Genomic DNA, 22,855 nt, shown 5'->3' with positions numbered 1-22,855 from the left:
ATTAGTTGGCGAGCATCCAAAATCCTATTTAGGGTAGCTTTTGGATATGCTACACGAGAAAGCACTCACAGAGTCGTAGGGCAGAATATCTAGGGTAACCTTGCCAGGAGACTAAGAGCCAGCCAGACCTAAGTTAGATAGAGGGTTGCTTTGAAAATAATTTGTGAGCTTCAATCTTGGAAACAATGGCAAACTCAGCCCTGACCATGGATTTGCAAGGTCTGAACCTGGACGACTTGTCACATCCACAAAACCAAGGGGCAATCCCCAAAGTATCTCCCACTTTGCAGAAAGAGCCAACTAAAGATGAAGGTTCGACCAATTCCAAGAAGCGACGGAGCCGCAGGCAAAAGAAGAAGAAGGTTTCCGAACCGAACCCCGTGGACGATGGTCCTTGTGAGAAAGAAGATAATACCGGTGCATCGAGTTTGGAAGACAGAGTTCCAGATTTCTCCTTTCCCACCATCGTGACAAGTTTCATTGAGAAGGAGCTTGAGGAGGAAGAGCTCCTCGAAGCGTACAATGACACCAAAGACACATCAGTGCCCAATAATGCTCCCCGAAAAATAGACTCGGAAAAGCGGGCAGGAGCGAGACGAAAACGAAGTGGAGTGGGTAAACGGAAGAAACCCAAATCTCCGCCCTTGGATGGATTGGACCCGAAATGCTCGGATGACAAGGAGAATGAGAATCTGGAGATGCCTGATATTAAGTTGGATTCTGACGACAGTGACCGCGATGACGAGCGTCCTAGTGGTCAAAAGTTCCATTGGAAGAGTGTCACCAAAAACGGGTGGATCAAGAAATGCATCCTCGTGGATGGACTCCAAGACAGTGGGCGACCCAAACCAGGCGACACGGTCTTGGTCAAGAGTCAAGGCAAGCTCAAGGATGGCACTATCATCGACGATTACCCAACTCAAGTGTTCAACGTGGGTGAGCACGAGGTTGTCGAAGGGTTGGATCTGGTGGTCCAATCCATGTTCAAGAACGAGCTCTCCATAGTGTCTCTCAAACCGGAAATGGCCTATGGGACCTTGGGTCGCAAAGGGGACGTCCCTACCAACTCCAGGATCACATACCTCATGGGACTATTGCATTTCGAGAAGCAGAAGGAGATCTCGCAACTAACGTGGGCACAACGCCGCAAGTCCGGACAAACCCGCATGCGGCTGGCCAATTGGTGGTATCAGCGAAAAGAATACCCCATCGCGGTGAAATGCTACAAGAAGGCCCTCGAGTACTACAACAATATTCCCACTAATCAGGAGTGCACCACTCCGGAGGAATACAAGGAGCTCCTGCAACTCATGGAGGAGCGTCTGCGCGTCATGCGACAAGTGGCCAACATCTTCAAGCGGATCGCCAACATGATCCAGAGTGGACAGATCACAGCCTGATCCGAAACGAATATCCTCAGAGACACTTCAAATCCATGCATAGTATTTAAGACCACTTGAACAATATAGGGCTTTTGCATTGAACTCTTTGCAGCCACCTTTCCGTTTTCATGCAAACTTGAACATATATCCTGATGATGGACTTCTAGAGATGGGGACCTTGTACAAAAGATAGCATTTTGTTTCTCCTGGAGCATGAACTTTCAGGTAAATCAGCATTTAATAGAACTGAAAGATATAGCTAAGTTCATGAGCTTGGCCATGGTTGGGTCAAAAACATGGTTTAAGGCACTGAAGCCAGGTATCAACGCTATGTTGTGATGACTGCAAAATCATAACTCATTTGCTACTTACATGTTTGTCAGGAAGGTACGAGGCATGAGACAACATAAATTGAAGAACAAAAAACTCTTAAGTTACAAGTCCTGGGAAACAAGACTTTTTTATTTTGTGTTGATACCATACTAATTCAAATTCAGTCCCATAATGACAATGAGAAATATTTTAAGAGACAGGGAAATCCGGAAACTGGGACGCCCGAAAACCAAGAAAATAGCTACTTGAGCGGGAATTGTTTCCTTAACCGAACTCTGCCTTTTCTAGTGGATGACTCTAATGAGTCCAATAAGTAATGTCAATTTTCAGCCATATTGTGCCTTATTATCAATTGAAGAAATATTTTTTGCTGTTAGGACTGATGGACCGGCAGAAAATTCATTTCAAAGTGTCTGACAACAAGTAGTTTTCTTGAATCAACGTCACAAAGAAATTGAACATTTAAAATTTTTCTTTGATCGTTGGAGGAGAAGAGCAGAGATTGGTTTAAAAATCAATCCCAATCCCTTTCCCCCCCAGAAAAGGTTACTGATTCCGTATTCTGCATCTTGGATTAGTTTGATAATCAAAGCGTTTCATAAGCCGACGTATCGGTATCAACAATATATTCCCTACATACCCTTTAGTTCTTCTGCCGAGATTTCAGTTCAGGATTCCGGTTCAAAGGTTGAGTGACTAACTGTCGGTTTTCGGCGCCAGCCTCAAATCCAGTGAGTGACATTCTTGATTTGAAAATCCGTTTGGTTCCACTGGCCGCCTCACTCACTTGTTCGTTCGTTCGTTCGTTCGTTCACTTTCACACGGCCTTTGGACGTCTTCGTACCTGGACAGCCGCTCAATAAGTAGAAACACGTGTGGGTTAGTGAACGTGGAACAACCATGGTCCTTCCGGTTTCCAAAGAAGATGTGCAAAAACACTTACGGGATTTAGGCTACACCACTATCACGGATATTCAACTGGACGAATTCATGAAAGACCTGAAGCGTCTCATCAAATACGAGGAGCGCCAATCGCGTCTCCACTCCATTCAACAACATCGGAAGAAGGCCCCCGATCGTTCGTCGTCGTCCTCTTCAGCCTATTCGAGCTCATCCTCCCGGGCTCAAACCCCTTCCGAGGATGACCATTCCAGCTCCATTCACTTGGTTCGAGGACAAAAGCGAATGCGTCAGAGGAAAGTGTTCCAATACGCCCAAGGGCAGACTTCAGTGGCCTTGGAACACACGCGAAAAGACCACATTGACGCCACTTCAGCCACGTGGCACAGCTCAGGCGGATCTACCTTGACTAGCTCAACGGTCAGCTCGAGGTCGGAGGCTGAAATTCGGGTGCGGGTTCAGGTCGCTCCTGATGGTCAGGTTCGTCAACGGAGCCAATCGATGGTGCCTTTTGGCACGAAACCTACGACCTCGTTCATTCGACCTCCAATAGAGGCGCCCGTGACAAGAGATGCCAAAAGAGATCCCGTCAAACTTCATCAGTACTACCAGAGCTATTGGAACAAGTTCCGAGTCCCAGGGGACGAGGGACAGGCCCATAAAGATGCTCGCTGGGCAGTGCGAGAATGGATGATGGGTCACAAAGAATAATATAATGATAGGGTAAATTTTGTCTCGATTTTCGGGTATGACTTAAGGGTCAACATAGCCTAAGTCGCTGGTCAAGCTGTGAAATGAATGCTGAGCAGTGACATCTTTCGTATATTTGGACTTAAACCTTGAGCGTGATCGTCTGCGAGGTCATGCAATTGTAGAGGAATAAATTACTGATAGGCACATATTGTCTGGTTATGAGTTTGATCACTTCTTGCGCCGCACAGCCACCGATGATGCTGGCCATGGCGTGTAATTCCGAGCCTCCATAGCGACACACCTCATGAATGTTATCGTCGGAGATGTTCACCGAGGCTAAATGACAATCCGCGAGAACTTTGGCCACGCAATTTTTCAATTTGCCAATATCAGGCTCGACTTGATCATCCAGCACCCCCGGGAGGACATTATGTTCAGAGTAAAACCGATCGACCCCGCGGAAGATGACATAGTAGATGGCGGGTGAATCCGGGTCTTGCTCCAAGATTTGCCCCAGTTCTTGATTATTAGGTGAGTGGCCATCAAATTCCTCCGCGATGGAGGCTCCACAACGTATGAGTCTCAGATTGAATGCATTCCGACAGAAACTTTTGACTTTGGCTTCGGAAATGGATTCCGCGGGTCGTCCGGCGGTTTCCAAATGGATCTGGACATATTTGAGAACCTCTTCGGCATCTTCATCGGCTTTCTTGCGGTACACTAGTTGCAATTGAATGTATCGCTGAGAATCAGAGAACATATCTGGGATGGTGCCTTTTAAAGGCAAGTGTCCGGTGGATTCCAGGAAATCGCGAATGCCTCGGACAATGAACCAGAAGTCGGAGGATTTCAGATTCAGGTTCATACATTGGTCGTCGTCCAAGATGGCTTGGACCTCGTCGGGGACTTTGGAGGGGATCAAGGTGGTGTTGACGGCATTCACAGCTTCGGTAAAGTTTTCCTCGTCCTCGGGTAAACCGTCGGGGCTTTTAAGCACACCTGAACACCAAGAAACAAAAATATTACATGGCCAATCCTGTTGATTAGATACAGGCCAATCGTTTCCGAACTACCTTCGAGAATCGTCTCCTTGAACTGTTTCTTCTCCTTGTAGTTGATGGGCATTTGATTGCCATGCTCGGCTTTCCACTTCTGGAGATATTTATAGAGAATGACCACGTATGGCGTGTGCATGTGTTCGTGTTTGTCCATAGCCTTCATATCTTGAGACTCCATGAACTGAATTAAGGCCGGAAACGGCTGGTCTAGCCGCAGATCAGGAAACTCGTTGTCCGGATGCGATTCCACAATCGTGTGCTCTTTCACCTAAAACATGGGATATCACGTCAAACCCTGTGATTCGTGGGCTCTGTGGACTGGTTGTCTCACTTGTAAGCGAATGTAGCTGATAAAACCATAGGCTCGGACCACCATGAGAGGAATGTTGGCTTGCCATAATAGGCTGGAGAGCTGCTTTAGCGATTTTTCCGACATGTCCGTAGCCACCACCAGAGTGAAGGATTTGAAGAAGTCGGGCCGATGGGCCAAGATATGTTCAGGCGTCTCGTCCACCGAATCTCCGCGCACCTCATTATTCAATTCCAACAGATATTGGGCTACGGCCGCCCCTCGGGGTTGACCCAGACTTTCTAAATAAAAGATCATTTTCATTAGCAAGGGAAATCGTTGTCGGCCACAGAGAGAAGACACACGATGACATTTGTGACCGGCCGTTTACACGGTGATTCGAATCTCAAGGAATCCCGCACCTGAGGTCGGTGGCTCTTTGAAGACAAAGAGCACTTTTCATCTGGGCTAAGGCCTTTACATCTCTGACATGATTCTCAAAGGCCTTTAAGAACGCGCTTTAAGAGGACAGATTGTCTAAACGAAGCCCGGATGTTGTTGGACAACACATTTTTTAAATGATACAAATCAACCGGCCCAAACTTAAACTAGGTTTAATTCTAGACAGGAAAATGGATCGTAAGTATGGTTCACAAAAAAAAGATTCAACTGATAATGCTCATCATAATAAAATCAGAACGAATCTCATGCATGAAGTCAGCATTATAAGTACTCTTACTGAAGCATGAGCAGCGACAAACTCGCAGGCCCTAAAACTTCATGCCAACTAAAACTGAGTTCCATAATGTTGGATTCGTAAAACCTGATGATTTTGAACAGCCTTTTCTAAGTCAGCTATACCGCTTTATCGTGTAAATCATGAACCATCGGCACCTGGACGGTGATGCCGGGCTCGGGCATTGACCTTGGGCAGCAAAATGCCATGCATTCACTTGCTTCCCATGATCAAAGAGACACAGCCGGACTTTATTCCAGCTCCATAGATGGACTTGTCAAAAGTGCTGCCCTCTTCCAACGGAGTACACAACCCAGTCCAGAACGAATGACCGAGCCCCATATTTTCATCTGGCCATCAAAATTGTCCCAAACAGGACCAACTCATTCATTGTATCTAGGTAGAATCGTGTCATCAGCTTTGAGAGGGCATAGCTTTTATAGCTTTTGACTCAGTCATTCGATGGAGCTGAAACTTGACAGACAAAGTCTTGAAGACCTTGGGTCAGTCCGATGGGCGGCAGAACGCAATGGGATAGCTTGATTCGCGGTCCAAAGGTCAATGTGGCATCCCCGCCCATTTCAGATGGGCCAGTGGTTCATGTGTCATACCCTGAATCTCACGGGATTCGATGGGTTTCAACTGACCGGGTTCTAAGAAGAAGTTGTTGCCCACATCCGAGGCCGCCACCCGCTGGCCGTCCACGATAGTGAAGGCCCCCACCCCCGGTAAGACCAGGCTCTTGAGGACCTCACTGCCCGTGGCGCCGGCGTGAATCAGACATAATTTGGCCGCCTCTAGCGCCGTTTGCCCATGGTCTCCCCAGAGGCGGAGTTGCCGGTCGTAGCGGCGCGTCTTCTCGGCGCCCAAGGGCGAACCGGGTAGCGAACCCGAGGCCGTCAACGGACGACCCAAGGGCGAAGGCGTCGAGGTCATGGGGCAGAGTAGCGGCAACCACGAGGCACTACGGGGACCCACGAGGACCCAGGGACGAACCAGCCGCCCAACTTTTGTCTGTCAGCAGTTGGAGGGGGCGATTCGCGATCCGCGATCCGCGACTTCAGATTCTTGTTTCTGGACTGTCGGCTGGCCATTCAGCGTTGCCAAGTGTCCAGTGCCATTACTGACCCAATTCGAGCTCGAGAGTCACTAAGAGGGTTTATGGCTGAGCGGTGAAAACCATATTGAGAATCAAACCGAAAGCACCTGGGCCAATCACCTAAAAGGGCTATCTATCAAGATGATATATCGTGGGCCATCCATGATTTCATGGTGTTTGAGTTTTTACCAGAGCCACTTTTGAAGCGTTTGGCCTCCACTTCGGTCACCCCGCAACACTCTCTGGCTTGGAGCACAATCAGGGTGACCAGTTGATCCGCTCAAGAAAATGTTGGACAAGGTTTATTTCGGAGCTAGGGAAGTCAAGTGGCCCAATCAAACCCGGAAGAAAATGCCTGCAAATTACAAAGCACAATCTTATTTGCGTTCTGAATCAGGAATGAATGGCTTCCCATGAGCTTTCCATTCTTGCTTGAAAGTCCGACCAGTTTTCTGATTATGGTTCAGCCATGGTCCTCCGAGGGCTTGATTTGTAAGGCTAGCGTTTCGTCCACTCCTGAAGATGACACATAATTCTATCCTTATATCATTTCCAATGATAGATTGGTATTTAAGGCAATTATATGTTTCTATAAAAACTATGTCGGTCCGCCCATCGATCCAGTGGTGACCAGAATCTGAATCTCTGGTATTTGGCTTGAAGCTTCGCTGTGCTCACACCACTCACTATTTTCTAGTACTAGGCATGGACGACGTCAGTAGTGGAGCGGAAAGCTCGGTCGAAGATCGAACGCATCGAACGTCTTCTAGCGAGGTTATGTAGAGCTATGCGATACCGCCTGATCCGATGCATTCCGGCTGAGAGAGTGCTCAATGAGTTCAATCTATTTGGTCAAGCACTGGATTGGGAGGTAACGCAAAACTGAAACGTCTTCTAGCGAGGTTTCAGAGAGCTTTCCACTCCACTACTGCCGTACTCCATGTACTAAGCGAGTCTCGTTTTCTTGCCAAGGTGGGATTCGAACTCATGCCTCTAACAGGTGCATTAGACCGCTCGCCTACGTTTGAAAGACAGTAAAATGATGTAATAGGATCTTCGGTTACAGGAAAAATCATACTTGTAAACCACTTTGAAGAATCAATTTTTCCTTTATAAGTTATTTGATTTTTTTGGTTACCACTGGTCTGTGATAGGTCAGTCCATGTGACGCCATGCTGATGGTGCATTTAGACGACACTTGTTTTGACACATATTCAACGATAAAATAAATCAGATGTTTTGGTTTTACCAAACAAGTTTATTTTTAGTACAAGAAAAATGATACAATTTGCCCTCTTGAATTTTCTGAAGTAAGTCACTCACCATTGTAATGACGGCAGGAAACGTTGTTATGGACTGACAAATGAAACCAATGGAACTTTATATATTTTTTCAAACTTTTCATTTTGGTCAACGAACATTCCTACCTTTGTCACCTGATCGCACGCCATCATTGGGAACCAGTAATCTCGTCAAGGCCCAGTATATTTGACACAGATAGTCTTCTGTGTAGTACTGGTGTGTGTAAATTCTCTGAATCTCTATTTGTATCACATTGCAGCTTCTCGTCGAATATGTGATCACAATATGTGTCAAAACTAGTGTCGTCTAAATGCACCATTAGTAGGATAGTAGGATTAGTAGGGGTAGGATAAGGGTCTCTAGCTGAGACTAGCACAAGACATTGCATGTTTTTCCCACTTTTTTTTAGCACTATTGTGGCCTTTATCATGCATGTAACTCTTTGAATTAAAAAATAAACTCTTTGGCACACTTTACATTCTGAAAAGTATCAATTTCTTACGTGTTAGCCAAATATCTGCAACTTAAGGTTAAGTCATTAAATCTACTTGCCTGCTTGTCTGTGGCTTGTACAATTGCAGCAGTAAAAACAAACTCACTCTGATAATCAGTTGCGTCACTTTAACACGTTTATAATATTTTTTTCTTCTTTTTTTTTGCAGACTTCCTTACCGCTACCAGGATTGGAATCCCAACAGTTCAAGACGAGAAGATTATTCATTTTACTTGACTTTTATTTATATATATCATTTGATTGACCAACAAATTAGAATTGACTGATCTGGCTAATCCTTGAATATAAGGTGTTGATCTGGAATTTTAATCAAAAACTTATCCAAGTCTGACTTAAATCCTGCTATTGGATCAACGCCTACATAAGCCCTACGAATATTTGAGGGCAGCAAATTGAACAATCAAGGAGCCTGAGAAAGAAGAGAGTTGGACTTCATTGTTTTAACTATCCTGGACTCTTGAGGGCTTGAAGGTGCTCTCAAAACGCACGTTAAGCCTCTACGGTCACTACAATTGACCTTAAATCCTGGTTTGGGACAAAGCTCATGAATGCTTTTGAAAATGTACAATATCAGATATCTTTCATACCTTCTCTGAGTACTGTACAATCCCAACCTTTCTAACCTCTCCCAATACGAGAGCTCTCTCATATCCTCAATGTTCCTAGAGAAACATTTTTGAACGGGCACTTATTTTAATGCAAAGTGTGCCAAAGAGCTCATATTTATTTTAATTCAAGAAGGCTACATTCATGGTTAAGGCCACAATAGTGCTAAAAATCAAGCAATTCTAGTCATCTCTGCTGTGATATCCCTAATCAAATGTTTTACTGTTTTAACCATTTTGGTTTCTTCTTCTATTTATTTCTATCCATATTTGCGTAAGTTGTATACATACCCAATTTGATTATTTTACAAGTTGACATGACCAAGAGTCGCAATCAAAGATTTGCATATTTAAAATGAAATAATAAAAAAATTAAAAAGCCCCGACGACCTTGTTCAAAAGGAGAGCCAGTTCTTGCTGGAGTGGTTTTTTTCTTACTTTTTCGTTTGAATTTGGAGTAATTCAAGAAGTATTTTCAGATATAGACGGAAAGTCCAAGTATATCACCCAACTTCAACCGGCGTTGTCAATAAACGGATGTCAGGTTTGTTGTCGTTGAAAAGGGTTGCCAGAGAGGACTTTATCTTGGCGTTGGCCAGAGAGGACTTTATCTTGGCGTTGACAGAAGATAAAAGGGATAAAACTAAAAAAAAAAATGACGGGCCCAGTTATGGTGCATTTAGACGACACTTGTTTTGACACATATTCTGATCACATATTCGACGAGAAGTTGGCAATATGACACAAATCGAGATTTGTTGCATTTTGTTTCTTCAAATTTCCAACATATCTCGCAAATGCCGTAAGTTTGAACGCCTTTAAACTTGAATTTTAGTCATCAAATAATTTCATCCACAACAGGATTGAGTATTGTGAAAAAAATCCCAATTGCAAATATCCATAAAGGTTACGCTTAATCTTGCGTTAGGCAATTGCCCTGACCTTGCCTGAGAATTGTTTCACATATTGCAGAAAATTGGAGCAGGTTCCAAATCAAATATGTGGCCTTCCAAATCAAATATGTGGCCATGTGTTCGAGAATATGTCATGTGAAAGCCGTATGTGACCACAACATGTGTCAAAACAAGTGTTGTCTAAATGCACCATAAGACAGCTCAAACAGGCGTGTGACACTTTTTCATCTCCCCGCGGTAAGAAAAAGAAGGAGTCACTTAACCTTTTGAAATCCTCTATTGAGAAGTGTAAAGCTTTGAGATTTTATTCTAGGGCGTCCTCTGGTTCTAGCATGAAGTAAGTGTCACCACACATCTTATGGATGACAAAATGTTGGTTTCAAATATTGTTTTCCTATTTTTGCCTTTTTTGTTACTTGCCAAGTAATGTCATCTTTAAGCAAATGAATGTTGGACTGAAATTGTTTAAAATAATTGTTAAACGATGTCCTAGGATCGCAAACAATTGTGTCAATGATGATTTGGAAGCACTGGATGAGCTAAAATCATGGTAGTTCCTGCCGCGATTGCGGCACAGCCTGGCTAGCTCATGCAGCTAAAATCTGATCCGGTACTTTACACGTTTCTATTGGACCCTAGTTGACTAGTCTAACTCCGGCTTTCTCAAGAATTTCGGAATATGTCCACCAATGTCTCACTGAACCTTGTTGCAAAAATTATTTCTCTTATTTGATCTGGTCATACATTTATCCATCCAACTTCACAACTTCAGACGAAAATTGCCAAAACCGCACCCTCTTTTGCTCAAACATGGGGAAATAACATTCTGGCCACGAAAAAGTTGTAACATAAAAGAAGAAACTTAGAGGAGTAAAAATCGTGTGTGTCGTGATTTATAACCGCAACTGAATCAGTAACCAGTGGACAGTCTAACTCCAGCCACTTGTTTAAAAATCAGAAACCATACCCCTATTAGCCATTCAGCTGTCACCCATCAGCTTTGATAATGAGTACGCCTGGCCCTTATTGCATTCTCTATGCCTTGGTTCCTTTATTGTTGTCATTTCCACATGTTGCAGTCATCCTATTATCAATGTTGGCCATATTTCTATAGTTCTGGCCTTTTTTGGCAATTTTCCTTCAAGTTAAACAATGAAGTAGCCAGAGAAAAAGAAAAGTGGACTTCATTGTTTGTACTAGCCTAGATTCACAAGGGCTTGGAGGTGCTCTCAAAACGCTCATTAAGCTTCTATAGGGCATGTGAAACAAGGAAATTCAAGAAGAATGCAGTGCAGCAACCCTGATTTGAAGCATTCTGAGGAAGATATACTTTACAGGCAACCCGCACCAGGCATAGACTGAATTTGTCATCTAATTCAGTATCCCAGCTGGTTGAAGCAAACAGTATTCTAATAGAGACGTGTAAAGTACGGGATCGGATTTCAGTTGTGTGAGTTCGTCAGGCTGCGCCACAATCGTGGCAAGAACTACCATGATTTAAGCACATCCAGTGCTTCCAAATATTCATTGATAAAATTGTTCGCTGTCTTAGGAAATCGTTCAACAATTATTTTCAACTATTTGAGTTCAACATTCACTTGATAACGAAGTCATTACATGGCAAGTGACAAAAACAGGCAGAATTACAAGAACAATATTTGGTGCCAACATTTTGACATCAGTAAGAAGTGCGGTGACACTTTCTTCATGGTAGAACCAGAGGGCGCACTAGTATGAAATCCCAAAGCTTTACACTTCTCTATATAGAACCAAGAGTTGAGTACAATTGCGCAAAAAATAACATATTTTTGAGTGTTGTAGCACAATTCACTTGATGGTTGAAAATTCATTTGCATTCAGTGAGTTTAGGTTGGTTGCAATGTTTGTCTTCTTTCTCCCTCTTCAAAATGCTCAAAATCAGTGCTAACGCACCACATTTTACTTGAATTTCCTTGGCTTCACATGTCCTATGGCTGAAAAATTGACTTGCACCGAGATAGCATTGTTATACTATCTCTGGACTCAAACGTCCGATATAGCCAACCACGCGTTTGAAAAGCTGTGTCAATTTTCAACTGGATATGATTATCAAATTCCCTCAATATCCAAATGATATCAGCTCAAATGAGCCGAGGATTTGACATAAATGTCTATTGGAGATAGATTGGGCACCTTGTCTTTTCTATGGCTACATTTAGAGGACAAGCGGGACAAGCCCTCTAGCTACATTGAGTCACGTCAGCTGCTGGTTTTTCGCGGTAGTTTGAATCATTTCATAGAGCAGTTCCCATAAAAGCAGCATTTCTGGATCCAGTTTCAAGCCCCAATAATCCAGGATGACTCTCTGAGGCCACCCAACCTCTCATTCAGCTCAGGTGAGAGGTGACTGACTGACAGTAGCTGCTCGATCCACTCAATCCAACAGCAGGATCATCCCACCAAAATAAGTCAACCCTGGCTTTTGAATTGGACACTCCGTCGAATCCCGGGGTCCAGATCGTCCAGATCCTTTCCACCCACGGTCTTTGATTTATCCCCCCCATTGGACGAACATGTGGTAGATCCAATTCCCCAACCCTCGGTCGTCATCATGAATTCCTTCAAGGGCTTTATCAAGAACATCGCTGACAAGGTGGGTCTTATCCATCCATCACTTACTTATATATGCCTCTGGACTTCACCCATCACACACCAAGCCTTATCGATTGTCCTGTATATCCTGATTCCAGGCCGAATTGACGTCGTCCACGCCTTCACCCTCGCCTCAACGCCCATCCGCCCACGGCTCGCCGGATTGGCCCAGTCCTTTGACCGAAGGCCAAGAAGGCTTCATTTGTCCCGCCTGTCACAACACGTTCTTCTCCCCTGATGATCTCCAGGCCCATTTCGAGGCCCAGCATACATCCGAGGCCTCGTTGAACACGGCCAAACGCACCGAAGGTCGCTTTGGCGACCTCAAAGATGAGGTCAGCGATCTCCAACGTACTTTGAAAGAGGAGCAGTTCTACTCGACCGAGCTCAAACGGCAAGTGGAAGCCCTGAACGAGTCCGTTCTCCGGAGTGGACCCGTTCGGGCTCAAGCCCCGGAACCAGTCGATCAAGAATGGGGGCCCGATCACATTTACGCTCTGCAAGAGGGCAAGCGACTACGTAAGACGCCTTGGACCTCGGGCCTGAACTCGATGACCCGGTCAACCCTATGGGCTAGGCCACCATTATATTTAAAGCAATGGACTCCCCCACGACAATTGATCAAAAGTACTTTTAGATTTAGGTTGTCGTATTGACTCGTTACCTAATCTTTGAATCAGTTCACGGCCGAAATGCGCTTGAGCCACGCCGATTGGGGCTGGATTTTGGCCAAGAAAGCCTTGATTTATGGGCCGATGATGATGATGATGAGACAGTCTGTTAATTCCAAGCTTTTGGTGTGTCCTCTATGGGTTCCCCTTTTTCCAGAACCTTCTCCCAATGGGCTAGGCCATGAGAAATCTGGTTTTGCGCCAAGGTTGTCAGTTGAGTTGAGAAGTTGCCAGAAAGTGGGTTGGTCAACAGGCTTCTCAAAGCCTAGTCCTAGGGACTAAACATGACTGGAACATTTATTAGACTAGCAGGGGGATCAATAGACAACATTCCGGAACCATGAGATTAATCAGTAGTCAAATAAATGATGACGAACCGGCGGAATTCTAGCCCAAGAGTTCCGGTTAGTTTGCCATTGGGCCATACCGTGGAACAGGGATTTGGTAGCATTCAATGATAGTTGCGTCGAATACCTTGAAACCCTTATCAGCTATTTGGGCATTATATTTTTCCAATATGTCTTGCCCGGCCAAACCCGTGTTTGGTTTCCATTGGAATTTTCTTTGCACATTTTATTATGGACCACCCTGCCAGGATGACATCATTTTAAAGAAATATTTGTAGGTAGATAAACCGTATCCTACAGACGTTTTTAACACTTCGAGGTTTGGCTACGAATGTAGGGTTGATGCTGATTAATGCCGTTTGAAACGGGTTGTTTGCGTCGAATGCTCTCATCCTCGAATCTTTTTTGAGCACTTCATCATTATTAATCCCTACTTATTAGAGGAAAAAAATAGTTGATTTTGACATGGTGGCGTTGAGGAGGACTTTTGAACTAGGTGCATAATGAAAAAACAATCCACGTATTTCCTTTTTCATCTGATTTCCTAAAGGGCGCAATAATTACTTGCTGCTGTCATTTTATGATTTTTGACGCCATATATTTAATATTTATTGTGTGTGAAGTCCGTCGGCCTACATGTTCCTTTCTGACCATTTTATTTTATTTGATTAATTGATAGAAAATAATTGATATGTATAAAAGTTAAAAAAAAGCAAAAAAATAATAATCAAATCTCAACTTTGTTATCCAGCATTTTTCGACATTTTGTTTGCAGTCACGGAGGAAGTATTAAATCTTCGGCAGCAATTGTCGGATTCCCAATTAACGGCCCGAGAAAAAGAGAAATTGATTGAGCGAGCTTCTCAATTGGCCTCAGAAAATGTGGAACTTAAATCCTTCGTGGACGACATGAAATCCCAAAAATCCGCTTGGGAAGATCGCTTGGCGCTTATGGAAAAAGAGTTGAGCAACCGGTGAGTTCTCATGAAAATTATCTAGCCCTTCATATTATCGGATATGTTTCTAATGCTTTTTCAGCAACTCAGTGGACGACGCCCATGTTCTCCAATTGGAGCTTATTCAAGTCCAAAAAATGATGGATGAAATGAATCGGGAAAAAGATAAAGAGATTGACAGACTTCAAGCCGAATTGAACCTGGTCCAATCGTCGCATCAAGGCTTGACCGACCAACGGGTTCAAGAACTGCAAAATGAGTTAGAAAATACCAAAAATGTGGAGCTGGTCGATCTTCGATCCAAATTAAATGACCAATTGCATGTTATCGAAGAGCTTCAGACTCGATTGGGCCAAAGCCAGACTGAAGCACTCGACAATAGCAGTGAATTAGAGACCTTACGAGATCAACTGAAGGCAACAGAAACGCAAATGAGTTACTTGACCAATACTCAGCAAAGTGATGCGGAAAAACTAGGTCTGGAAATGCAACGTTTACAGGAAAAGTTCTCAACCGAGCAAGGCAAAGCCAGTGATTTGAGCCAGGAACTCTCTGTCCTCCAAACCCATTATGACGATCAGTGTCAGATCAATGACGAACTCAGAGGTCAAGTGCTGGAGCAGAAACGTCAGATCTCAGATTATCAGAGGAACATGGAAATCAGGTAATGAAACCTGCGATTGCACAAGGTTTTGAAATCGTCATGGTTTTAGTTAAGAAAAAGAAGAGATATCAATTGTAATTAGAAATCCATCTCTTGAAGCCTTCCATTTTCTTTCATGTTCAATTGATCCTCAGGCAAGAGGACATCGGCCGGTTCCAATCAGAGCTCGATATCCTGAAAAATGGGCTTGAGAAGATGAGTTCTGAAAAAGAAGACCTTCTGCTCAAAATCGAGGCTGGAGAGGGTGTGAACACCGCTTTGCAGCAATTGAAAGAGGAAAATGTAAGTTCCCTTCGGACAATAGGTCATCATTTCGTCTCGAAATTGTTTCTCCATTCTGTGGGCCTTTGCAGATCTCCTTGACAAATCAAGTCAAGTCTCAAGAGTCCAATCACAAGAAATTGATGGAAGAATCAGCGAAAAAGGTAGAAACTTTGCACACCCAGTTGAGTGAGAGCACAAAGGCCACGGCAATGGCCCAAGAAAAGCTCTCGAAATTAGAACAAAATCTGGATGAAAGAACCGTCAAGTTAGAGCACTTGCAAAAGTCCACCGCCAAACTCGAGACAGATCTTCAAAGCAAGGTAAGAAACCCTGAGAAAGTCTTCTTTGGGCGTCTAAAGAAGCGCCTAATCAAAATACCCTCGAGCCTTTTCGGGTGTCAGTGAATTGTATTGTGTGCACTCACAATGTAATGAGATGGACCCAATATTGTGACAAGTAGTTTTGATACAACAACAACAAAAATAATAATAGGGCATTTTTTCTTCCGTCGGCTGGTTTCTCTCGTCGTCCACAGCGTATGGTTAGGCAATCTTATACCAATGATTGAACAGCTCTTGAAAAGCTAAAAAGTTTCCCCTTCGAGGTTTGGGTGAGGTTTCTGCTAGTGGAACTCCATCATCTTCAATGGGAACTTTTTTTCCGGAGGGGCATTTCGCCAAAGTTTTAGGTTGGCAGAAATCGGCATTCCTAGCTCGTCTTGCGTAGTCCTTGTGGTTCCGAGGAGGACTGGAAATCTCTTTCAAATCAATCTTTTCATCGTCTGCTACTTCTTCTTATTTCAACACACATTGTATTGTACTCGTACTCTTCTCCTTTTTGGGGGGGTCCGATTAGACTTCAATAGTGGTTCCCTCGCAAAACTCAACAGCCTTCGTTGTCAAAAGAAAATATTGACAAGTCAGCAAAGGAATTTTTGTCATTCTCGACACTATCCCTTCTTTTTGAACATTCTGAGTATAGCGGTTCCTTTTGAAATAGAGGCAACCATTGGTTTTTTTTGAGTCATTCACTAATATCCTCTTTAAACAAGGCCAGTTCTCCCATGATTTTCAAATTATTGCGTTCAACCTGACCTTGAAATTGATTATTGAAAATTGGGGATAATCCGAATCGTCAAAAGGGCTTTTTGTAGCTAAAAACGATGAAAATTAAGTATAAAACTAAGTAGCTGTTAAAGAGAGCGTATTATAATATCGAAGTAAGTGCTAAAACTAAGTGGGCTCCCAATTTTCCTTAATTATGTTTTTGTAAATGTTAGTTTTATATTGTCTTTAGGCATGTAGGTGTCTTATATGGGCTAGAATTTCATCAGGTAACAAAACTGAAGTTGTTGCACATGAGTTTGAGAGCTAAAAAAAGGCCAAGATGATTGGGTAAAACCGTCAAAACTTTAAAGGGCATTTTTTTAACCATTATTGCCCTTCATTTTGCAAATGAAATTATTGGTATTGTCCATGAGAGCAAGAACTTCAAGGTGAACATAACTACTGACACAATCTGATCAAGTATCTGAAGGTACGACCGGAGAGGAGTGGAGCTCTAAATAATTGAAAACTTCAAGGTCGAATTCGTATGTCAATATGCATCGTCAAATCCCTCTGAAATCACGATTTAATCGAAGAATAAGAAATTGGAAGCCATTCTCGTGGAAATTGAACATGGTTATCTTTGGTTACTCTAAATTCTAAAGCCAATATTCGATTTGTGAATGTTCGCATGGCTCTGCCAGTACAGTAGAAGGCACACAAAGCTGGTCTTTGAACGAAACCCATTCAAGCATAAAGTTCGATTCGTCTTGAGCAAATTTCATCTGGTGGCTTCGTCGATCCTATCTGCAAAAAAAGACCGATATGTAAAATATTCCTCGACTCGAGCGGAATCTTCTCTCAGAAATGGGAACTGAACTGAAAGAAATATATACTTGTACTAGCCCGGCCCGCGATGGCTCCCACCACTAAAGCATTTTGGTGAGTAGTATTTGATAACATCCGTCTTCTTCCTCTTCCATTGTTTCGACCATACGATGATGTCCAGAGTGAGCTGTTGCATGCCAGTGAGACCGCCAAAAGCGCCCAAAGACAGGACCTCGAGGGACAAGCGAGGCGGATTCAGGCCTCGTTGACAGATAAAACCGCGGAATGTGAGCGACTGGCGAAGAAAGTGGAAACTTTGGAAAGTACCGCGACGTCGGAACGCTCAAGATTGGAGGAAGCCCTTGAGGCCATCGAACGTGATAAGGACGAAGCAATCTCATCCCTGACGAATAAGTACCAAGCACTCGAGGCCAAAGCTCGAGAACAGGTGGGTGATTTGCCCATTCGGTGACTACTGTATATGGTAGTGTGTACGCATGATTCTCAAAGTCATTTCGGTCATGGTTTGATGATCTTCCGGCAGTTTTTATTGTACTCTGGTACGCAAACTAGAGCCACATACATGTATGCGAGATGCGGTCGTTGGACTTGACATTTTCCCGCAATTCCAAAGAGGCTCTCATGATAACAAATGGCTGTCACATTTTGTCTCCCCCTCTTAAGCTCACTCTGTGGAGTGTGTGGAGGAGGGATTTTAAGATCCTGGCTTGCGGTTTGTACTCCATGCCATTATTTCTCATGGTATTTCACTAATACGAGGATTAACTTTTCGTCCGCTTAGAGATGTCACTTTTGGACCCGAGGCTCCATCCACATTTCCCCTTCCAATCTCTTGGAAATGCATCGCTGGATGGAAGAGCTTAAGCTCGAAAATCTGTGAAAGCCTCGTGGTGCCGTTCTCCACCCACTTTTTCTTGGCCAAAAAAACACCCCCAAAATCTTCCTCGTGAAGGCTCAGTACCTTCTAGTTTATGATTTCTCGTCCTAAATTAATTTCTTTTTGCTCTTCTCCGATGCTCACAAAAAGCACGAGATGCTTTTGTCAACACAATTTCTTTGGCTCAAGAGGGGCTTTTTATAGACTTGAATCCGCAATGCTTGTTATGCTTTACAGCCTGTTTTGATTGTAGCTCGAAGACTCCATTGGGCTTGGTTTTGTTGATTTCAGAGTTGCAATTCAGGTACAAAATAACGTGAAAAAGTTTGCCACAATTCTTTTGATTTCATTTTGCATATAGCGCTGTTCAACTTAAGACTGTCTAGTTATCTTGATTGAATCGTAAGCATTCAAAGAGATTTATCTAGTTAACGAAACACCCTTGAGCATTGAGGAAAATCATTCACCTCTCCATGAATAAAGAAATGAAGATTGTCCACGAAGTCTCTGTGGAAAGAAACAGGACGAAGAAATGAATCGCATTATTCTAAGATTTAGGTCGAGCAAATCTCTTCCTCCCTCCCTCTACTCGAACAAACTAAATCAGACTGAATCTAACGGAGGAATCCTCTTTTTGGATTCGTCTCCTCTTTCTTTCCGGGATCCTCGTAAAACATGTGCCTTTCAAGGGGGGGNGGGGGGCTGGGGTGTTTCGGTAAGGTTAGCGTTGGCACTCACACATTTTTGAAAGGTTTCCTAGTGTTGGCCTTCTTCGATGCTGTTTTCTTTAAATTCGCTCCATTCTCTATAAATCCGCAGGAATCCACCTTGAGCGAAGCTCAACGGAATGCCAAAATCCTGCAAGACCAACTGAAGGACGCGAAGTCGGCCAAAGCCGGAATTGAAAGCCAACAACAAGAGATGAAAGCCCGGGTTCAAAGCATTCAAATGGACAAGGCCGAGATTGAAGCCGAGAATCAAGCTTTGAAGGTGTCTCTGGCGGAAGCCAAGCAAGTGAGCGAGGCTTTACAATCCACGGAGAAAGAGCGAATTGTGGCTATGCAAGATCTGCAAACCCAACTGGAGACTGCCGTCCAAAAGGAGAACCAAGCCAAGGCAACCATCAAGGACCTCAAAGACAAGGAGCAAGATCTGTTGTCCACCCTGGATGACCAAGTGGCCATGTTATCGAGTCTGAAGCTCGAGGCCGCTTCCAAAGTGGCTGCAATGAGCACCGAACTCGAGACCTCGAACCATGCCAAGGCCCAATTAGAGGAGGACATCGCGCGATCAAAACGCGATCTGAACGCGATGCGCCTGGAGGTCGATGCCGGCGAGACGAAGATCTGTAAATTGCAAAGTCTCTTGGAACAGGAAAAGTTGGAGAGCCACGGGAAGATTTCCGACCTGAGCAAGGCCAAGGAACTTCTGTTAAGTGCCAAGGTCGAGCTCCAAAGTCGGTTGGAGGATGCCCAAAATGAGATGGCTGCCAAAGAAAACAAGCTGGTTCAGATTGGCACTGATTTCGAAAGCCAGCGAGCTGTTCTCGAGCACAAATCTCTGGAGCTTCAGCGCCAAATGGTAAGTAAGAGGAATGGTACGCGTAGCTCTAAATTGGAAGGCTTGCAAATATGATTTTTCTCCCATTGGCTTGGAAATGCATTGCCTTCGTCGTGCTCTTTCAGGCATTTGTTGATGTTTGCAATAAATCAACGAGAAAGGAGGGAAGTGTTCTCGGTCAATTGAGCTCAAGTGCTCAAATTATGATGGCTCTCGTATTTGCCCTAAATGTGCCATCAATCTGGGTTTGGCATGAGACGGAATCAATCATGACGATCAGACTATTGCTCCATGTTGACGATTTTGTTTGCTCTCAGAAGAACAACATCGTAGAATCGTCGCATTCAATGTTCCAAACATTCCTGTAGCGGTTCGAAAAGCCCGTGAAAAACCAAAAAAACAAAACTCATCTGGTCGATGGAGTAGGGACGTATTTTAATGCTACAAGTGAGAGAAACGACAAGCTAGGTTCCACTCCAAAGACAGGGAGTAAATGCGTATCTTGTGGAGTGGCCATGTTATATCCCTTTGACTCGACTCAGTCGTCGATCTCCTCGTTGAGGTCATTGAAATTCAGGAGATCTTCTCTCCCAGTACACTGCCAAGGTTCATTTCTAGTCGCCCCAAATGATGGCCCACTTTCAATGGCGAAGAAAGACTGGGGGATAGACAAGGCTTTGAAAACGACATTTGCCAATATACTGCCAGGCCAGCTCTTCCCACTGGATTAGGTTTGGCCTCACTAATTCCAGCTTGGGCTTTGTTTGAAGTGGTTGGAAAATTTTGATGGTATGCAAATTGACCCAGTTCAAGTTGGGGAACGGGAATGACGTGGACCTCGGAGGAAGAAAAATGGAAGTTGAGTTCTTTGAGGGGACCAGGTGGAAAGTTTTCTCGTGTCATAGAGGCTAAACGGAGGTGTTGGTGAAGCCTAATTGGAACATGGAAGCAAGCAGAAGAGGATTAAACGACGATGATCAATGTTGAGGACTCTTGAAAACATCTGTCCCTTTTTTGATGTCTGTTTGCAGATGTTCGTTTCACTGAGGCGAGCTGAGAAGGAGGGAATGCGTTTTGATGAGAAATCTAGGCTATCCCAGGTTGTGCCATTATTCCAAATGAAACATGCATTTGCATAATGCTATTTATGCTGAAATTCGAGGAACAGGCAGGTGAGACGAGAGTTCTCTGGGGCGCCCGATCTAGCGTCTGTTCTACTGAATGAGAATGAAATGAATTGTATGAAATATGTAATGAAGGATTTATGGAGATTTCTGACTGGAACATGGACCCTCTAGAACGTTGAGCTCCGTCGTTCCCTTCATTAACATCAGAACGCATTTAGCATTTTACAATGCCATAAATTTGATCGTAGACACTTGGAATTTATGACTCAATTCCATCATTTTCCACACCATGCCTTCAGTGCCACCTGATAAGGGGGAAAACACCATTTCAGTTCCACTTTTCTTTCCAGGAAAGCCAGAGGCAAGACCACATCCAGGCCTTGGAAGCCCTCCAAGAGGAGAACGCAAAGTTACACGATGAGATTTCCCGTCAAATAACTCAACTGGAGGAAGGGCGCGAAAAATTAAAGTCGGAAAAGGGCCACTCTTTGGAGCTGAATGCCCAACTAGATGCGGCTCTGAGTGCCAAATTGGAAATGGAGGCCCAATTGGGATCGGCCTCGGATGAGCGGAAATCGTTGTTGGAACGATGTCTGCTGGCCGAAAACGAATTGGAGCGATCCCGAGGGACCGTACTGGAACTTCGACGCAAACTTGACGACTCTCAGGCCGCTTTGCACGAGCTGGGCAGAGAAAATCAGTCCATACAGGTGAAAGGCAGGGTCTTTTTCATGGTGGTGGATGCTTCAATATTTAATTTCCCATGTGTTCAAAGTATCCCACCCACGCGATGGTAGATGTTCCCTTTGTTGCTTGTCTACGTATATAGACGGGATCTCGTCAATTTTGCCTTGCCTCGCCTCGCCTCGGGTGTCGTGAAGGTTTCTAGGCCTATTGTTGAAATACTAGATTTGGCTGGCAATACTATTGCTTTGTCAAGAGACATCCGGACAGTTATTTGGCACCACAAGGACATATTTTAAGCGACTCATCCATCCCCCTTTGTGTGCCTGTGTGGGTGTCGTGCCACCAGAGCATTCAGAAGATACCATCTGGCCAATTGTTGCTAGCACGACTGTCTCAAATTTGAGTATCTTACTCTAGGTGGAACTTGCTAAGCAAACGGGCCGGAAATGGGCCGACGACTCGGAAGTGACCCAATGCCAAGGTTGCTCGGGTCCATTCACCCTCACCAATCGCAAGCACCACTGCCGAAATTGTGGTCAGATTTTCTGCGCCGAATGCTCGGCCAAACAGGCGCCCATGGCCAACTACAAGAAACCTCAGCGAGTCTGTGATCAGTGTCATTCTGAGTTACAATGACAGGGAGCCAACCCCACCCCCTTCTCGACTCATTTGGGTGGTGCGGAGAGCCAAAAAGGGTTGGGAGGGAGACATGGGTGGAGCCAAGGAGATGGAGAACAAATCCAGTCCAACGACGACCACGTGCATTCCTTGTGGAAGGAGCAGGTTCATTGATGAACTCAACTGCTTGTAAAAGGTCCGATTCCCCTTTTTCAGATTCCCTTATTTATGACCCCCTTGTTATCTGTTTTACCCGGAAGAGTATGTAACCACCATTCCTAGCTAATTACAATATATCATTGCAATTAACCCAAAAACTACCCGTCAGTACGTGGGGGAGTTGGAGATGATGATCCGTTCAAAGAGGTGAAGCTCGTTACTTATTTGTCACTCTTATCAGGAGTTCGAGAAGAAAAGACCCCAACCCACTACAGATCAAAGATCCAATGCGGTTCCTTTGACCATCGTTGCAACCTCGGAAAGGGAAGTGTGGGTTAATTAGTAGACACAAGCAAGATGGAGAAGGCTAGGACTTCTCACCTCTCGTGGACCAGGATTGCACTGGTTCCACATTTCTGCCGATTCCGGAGGAATCCCAAGAGCCCATCTGCTTGTTGACACGATGTAAATAAAGCTCAAAGAATCTCGGCTTAGACTGGATCGTCAAGGATCTTCATCTCAGCCGTGGACAGCGAAGAGCCAAAGAGGGAAGAAGGGAAGGGAAGGTAGGATC

At 44.3% G+C, this 22,855-nt stretch overlaps 4 protein-coding genes across 5 annotated transcripts; 3 read left to right on the top strand and 1 right to left on the bottom strand.

Moving 5' to 3' along the window:
- The first annotated feature begins 73 nt into the window (after positions 1-73).
- LOC131886486 (uncharacterized) lies at positions 74-1,484 on the top strand. The gene has a single exon (XM_059234848.1). It carries the CDS (start codon positions 186-188, stop codon positions 1,398-1,400), a length of 1,215 nt encoding a protein of 404 aa, XP_059090831.1. The 5' UTR covers positions 74-185; the 3' UTR covers positions 1,401-1,484.
- A 956-nt stretch (positions 1,485-2,440) lies between these two features.
- LOC131886672 (uncharacterized) lies at positions 2,441-3,514 on the top strand. Its single transcript, XM_059235071.1, has one exon. It carries the CDS (start codon positions 2,616-2,618, stop codon positions 3,324-3,326), a length of 711 nt encoding a protein of 236 aa, XP_059091054.1. The 5' UTR covers positions 2,441-2,615; the 3' UTR covers positions 3,327-3,514.
- Positions 3,425-6,485, bottom strand: LOC131886671 (NEDD8-activating enzyme E1 regulatory subunit-like). Of its 2 annotated transcripts, none has more exons than XM_059235068.1 (4): positions 6,015-6,485; positions 4,698-4,957; positions 4,382-4,634; positions 3,425-4,307 (listed from the first exon to the last, which is right to left on the bottom strand). In XM_059235068.1, exons 1-4 carry the CDS (start codon positions 6,325-6,327, stop codon positions 3,448-3,450), a joined length of 1,686 nt encoding a protein of 561 aa, XP_059091051.1. In that variant the 5' UTR covers positions 6,328-6,485; the 3' UTR covers positions 3,425-3,447. The 2 variants fall into 2 exon arrangements, with proteins under 2 accessions (XP_059091051.1, XP_059091053.1); XM_059235070.1 differs by having other exon boundaries at positions 6,039-6,484.
- A 5,723-nt stretch (positions 6,486-12,208) lies between these two features.
- LOC131886457 (early endosome antigen 1-like) lies at positions 12,209-22,489 on the top strand. The gene is made up of 10 exons (XM_059234807.1): positions 12,209-12,457; positions 12,555-12,975; positions 14,250-14,448; positions 14,513-15,094; positions 15,229-15,376; positions 15,448-15,678; positions 17,414-17,680; positions 18,950-19,711; positions 21,168-21,527; positions 21,922-22,489. The coding sequence occupies exons 1-10, from the start codon at positions 12,416-12,418 to the stop codon at positions 22,138-22,140; spliced, it is 3,231 nt and encodes a 1,076-aa protein (XP_059090790.1). The 5' UTR covers positions 12,209-12,415; the 3' UTR covers positions 22,141-22,489.
- The last annotated feature ends 366 nt before the right edge of the window (positions 22,490-22,855 follow it).

This window comes from Tigriopus californicus, chromosome 9 (assembly GCF_007210705.1).
Source record: "Tigriopus californicus strain San Diego chromosome 9, Tcal_SD_v2.1, whole genome shotgun sequence".
In the NCBI taxonomy this organism is placed as follows: Eukaryota; Metazoa; Arthropoda; class Copepoda; order Harpacticoida; family Harpacticidae; genus Tigriopus; species Tigriopus californicus.
The sequence above is the reverse complement of the archived record's forward strand: the minus strand, read 5'-3'. Positions and strand labels throughout refer to the sequence as shown.

Excerpts from the sequence above, each read along its gene's own strand:
- LOC131886671 (XM_059235068.1), bottom strand. The coding sequence starts at position 6,327 with ATGACCTCGACGCCTTCGCCCTTGGGTCGTCCGTTGACGGCCTCGGGT. Across the intron at positions 4,958-6,014 it reads GTTGAAACCCATCGAATCCC|AAAGTCTGGGTCAACCCCGA; the intron begins GTGAGATTCAGG and ends TCTTTTATTTAG. Across the intron at positions 4,635-4,697 it reads TCAGCTACATTCGCTTACAA|GTGAAAGAGCACACGATTGT; the intron begins GTGAGACAACCA and ends CCCATGTTTTAG.
- LOC131886457 (XM_059234807.1), top strand. The coding sequence starts at position 12,416 with ATGAATTCCTTCAAGGGCTTTATCAAGAACATCGCTGACAAG. Across the intron at positions 12,458-12,554 it reads TCAAGAACATCGCTGACAAG|GCCGAATTGACGTCGTCCAC; the intron begins GTGGGTCTTATC and ends TCCTGATTCCAG. Across the intron at positions 17,681-18,949 it reads AGGCCAAAGCTCGAGAACAG|GAATCCACCTTGAGCGAAGC; the intron begins GTGGGTGATTTG and ends ATAAATCCGCAG.
- LOC131886672 (XM_059235071.1), top strand. The coding sequence starts at position 2,616 with ATGGTCCTTCCGGTTTCCAAAGAAGATGTGCAAAAACACTTACGGGAT.
- LOC131886486 (XM_059234848.1), top strand. The coding sequence starts at position 186 with ATGGCAAACTCAGCCCTGACCATGGATTTGCAAGGTCTGAACCTGGAC.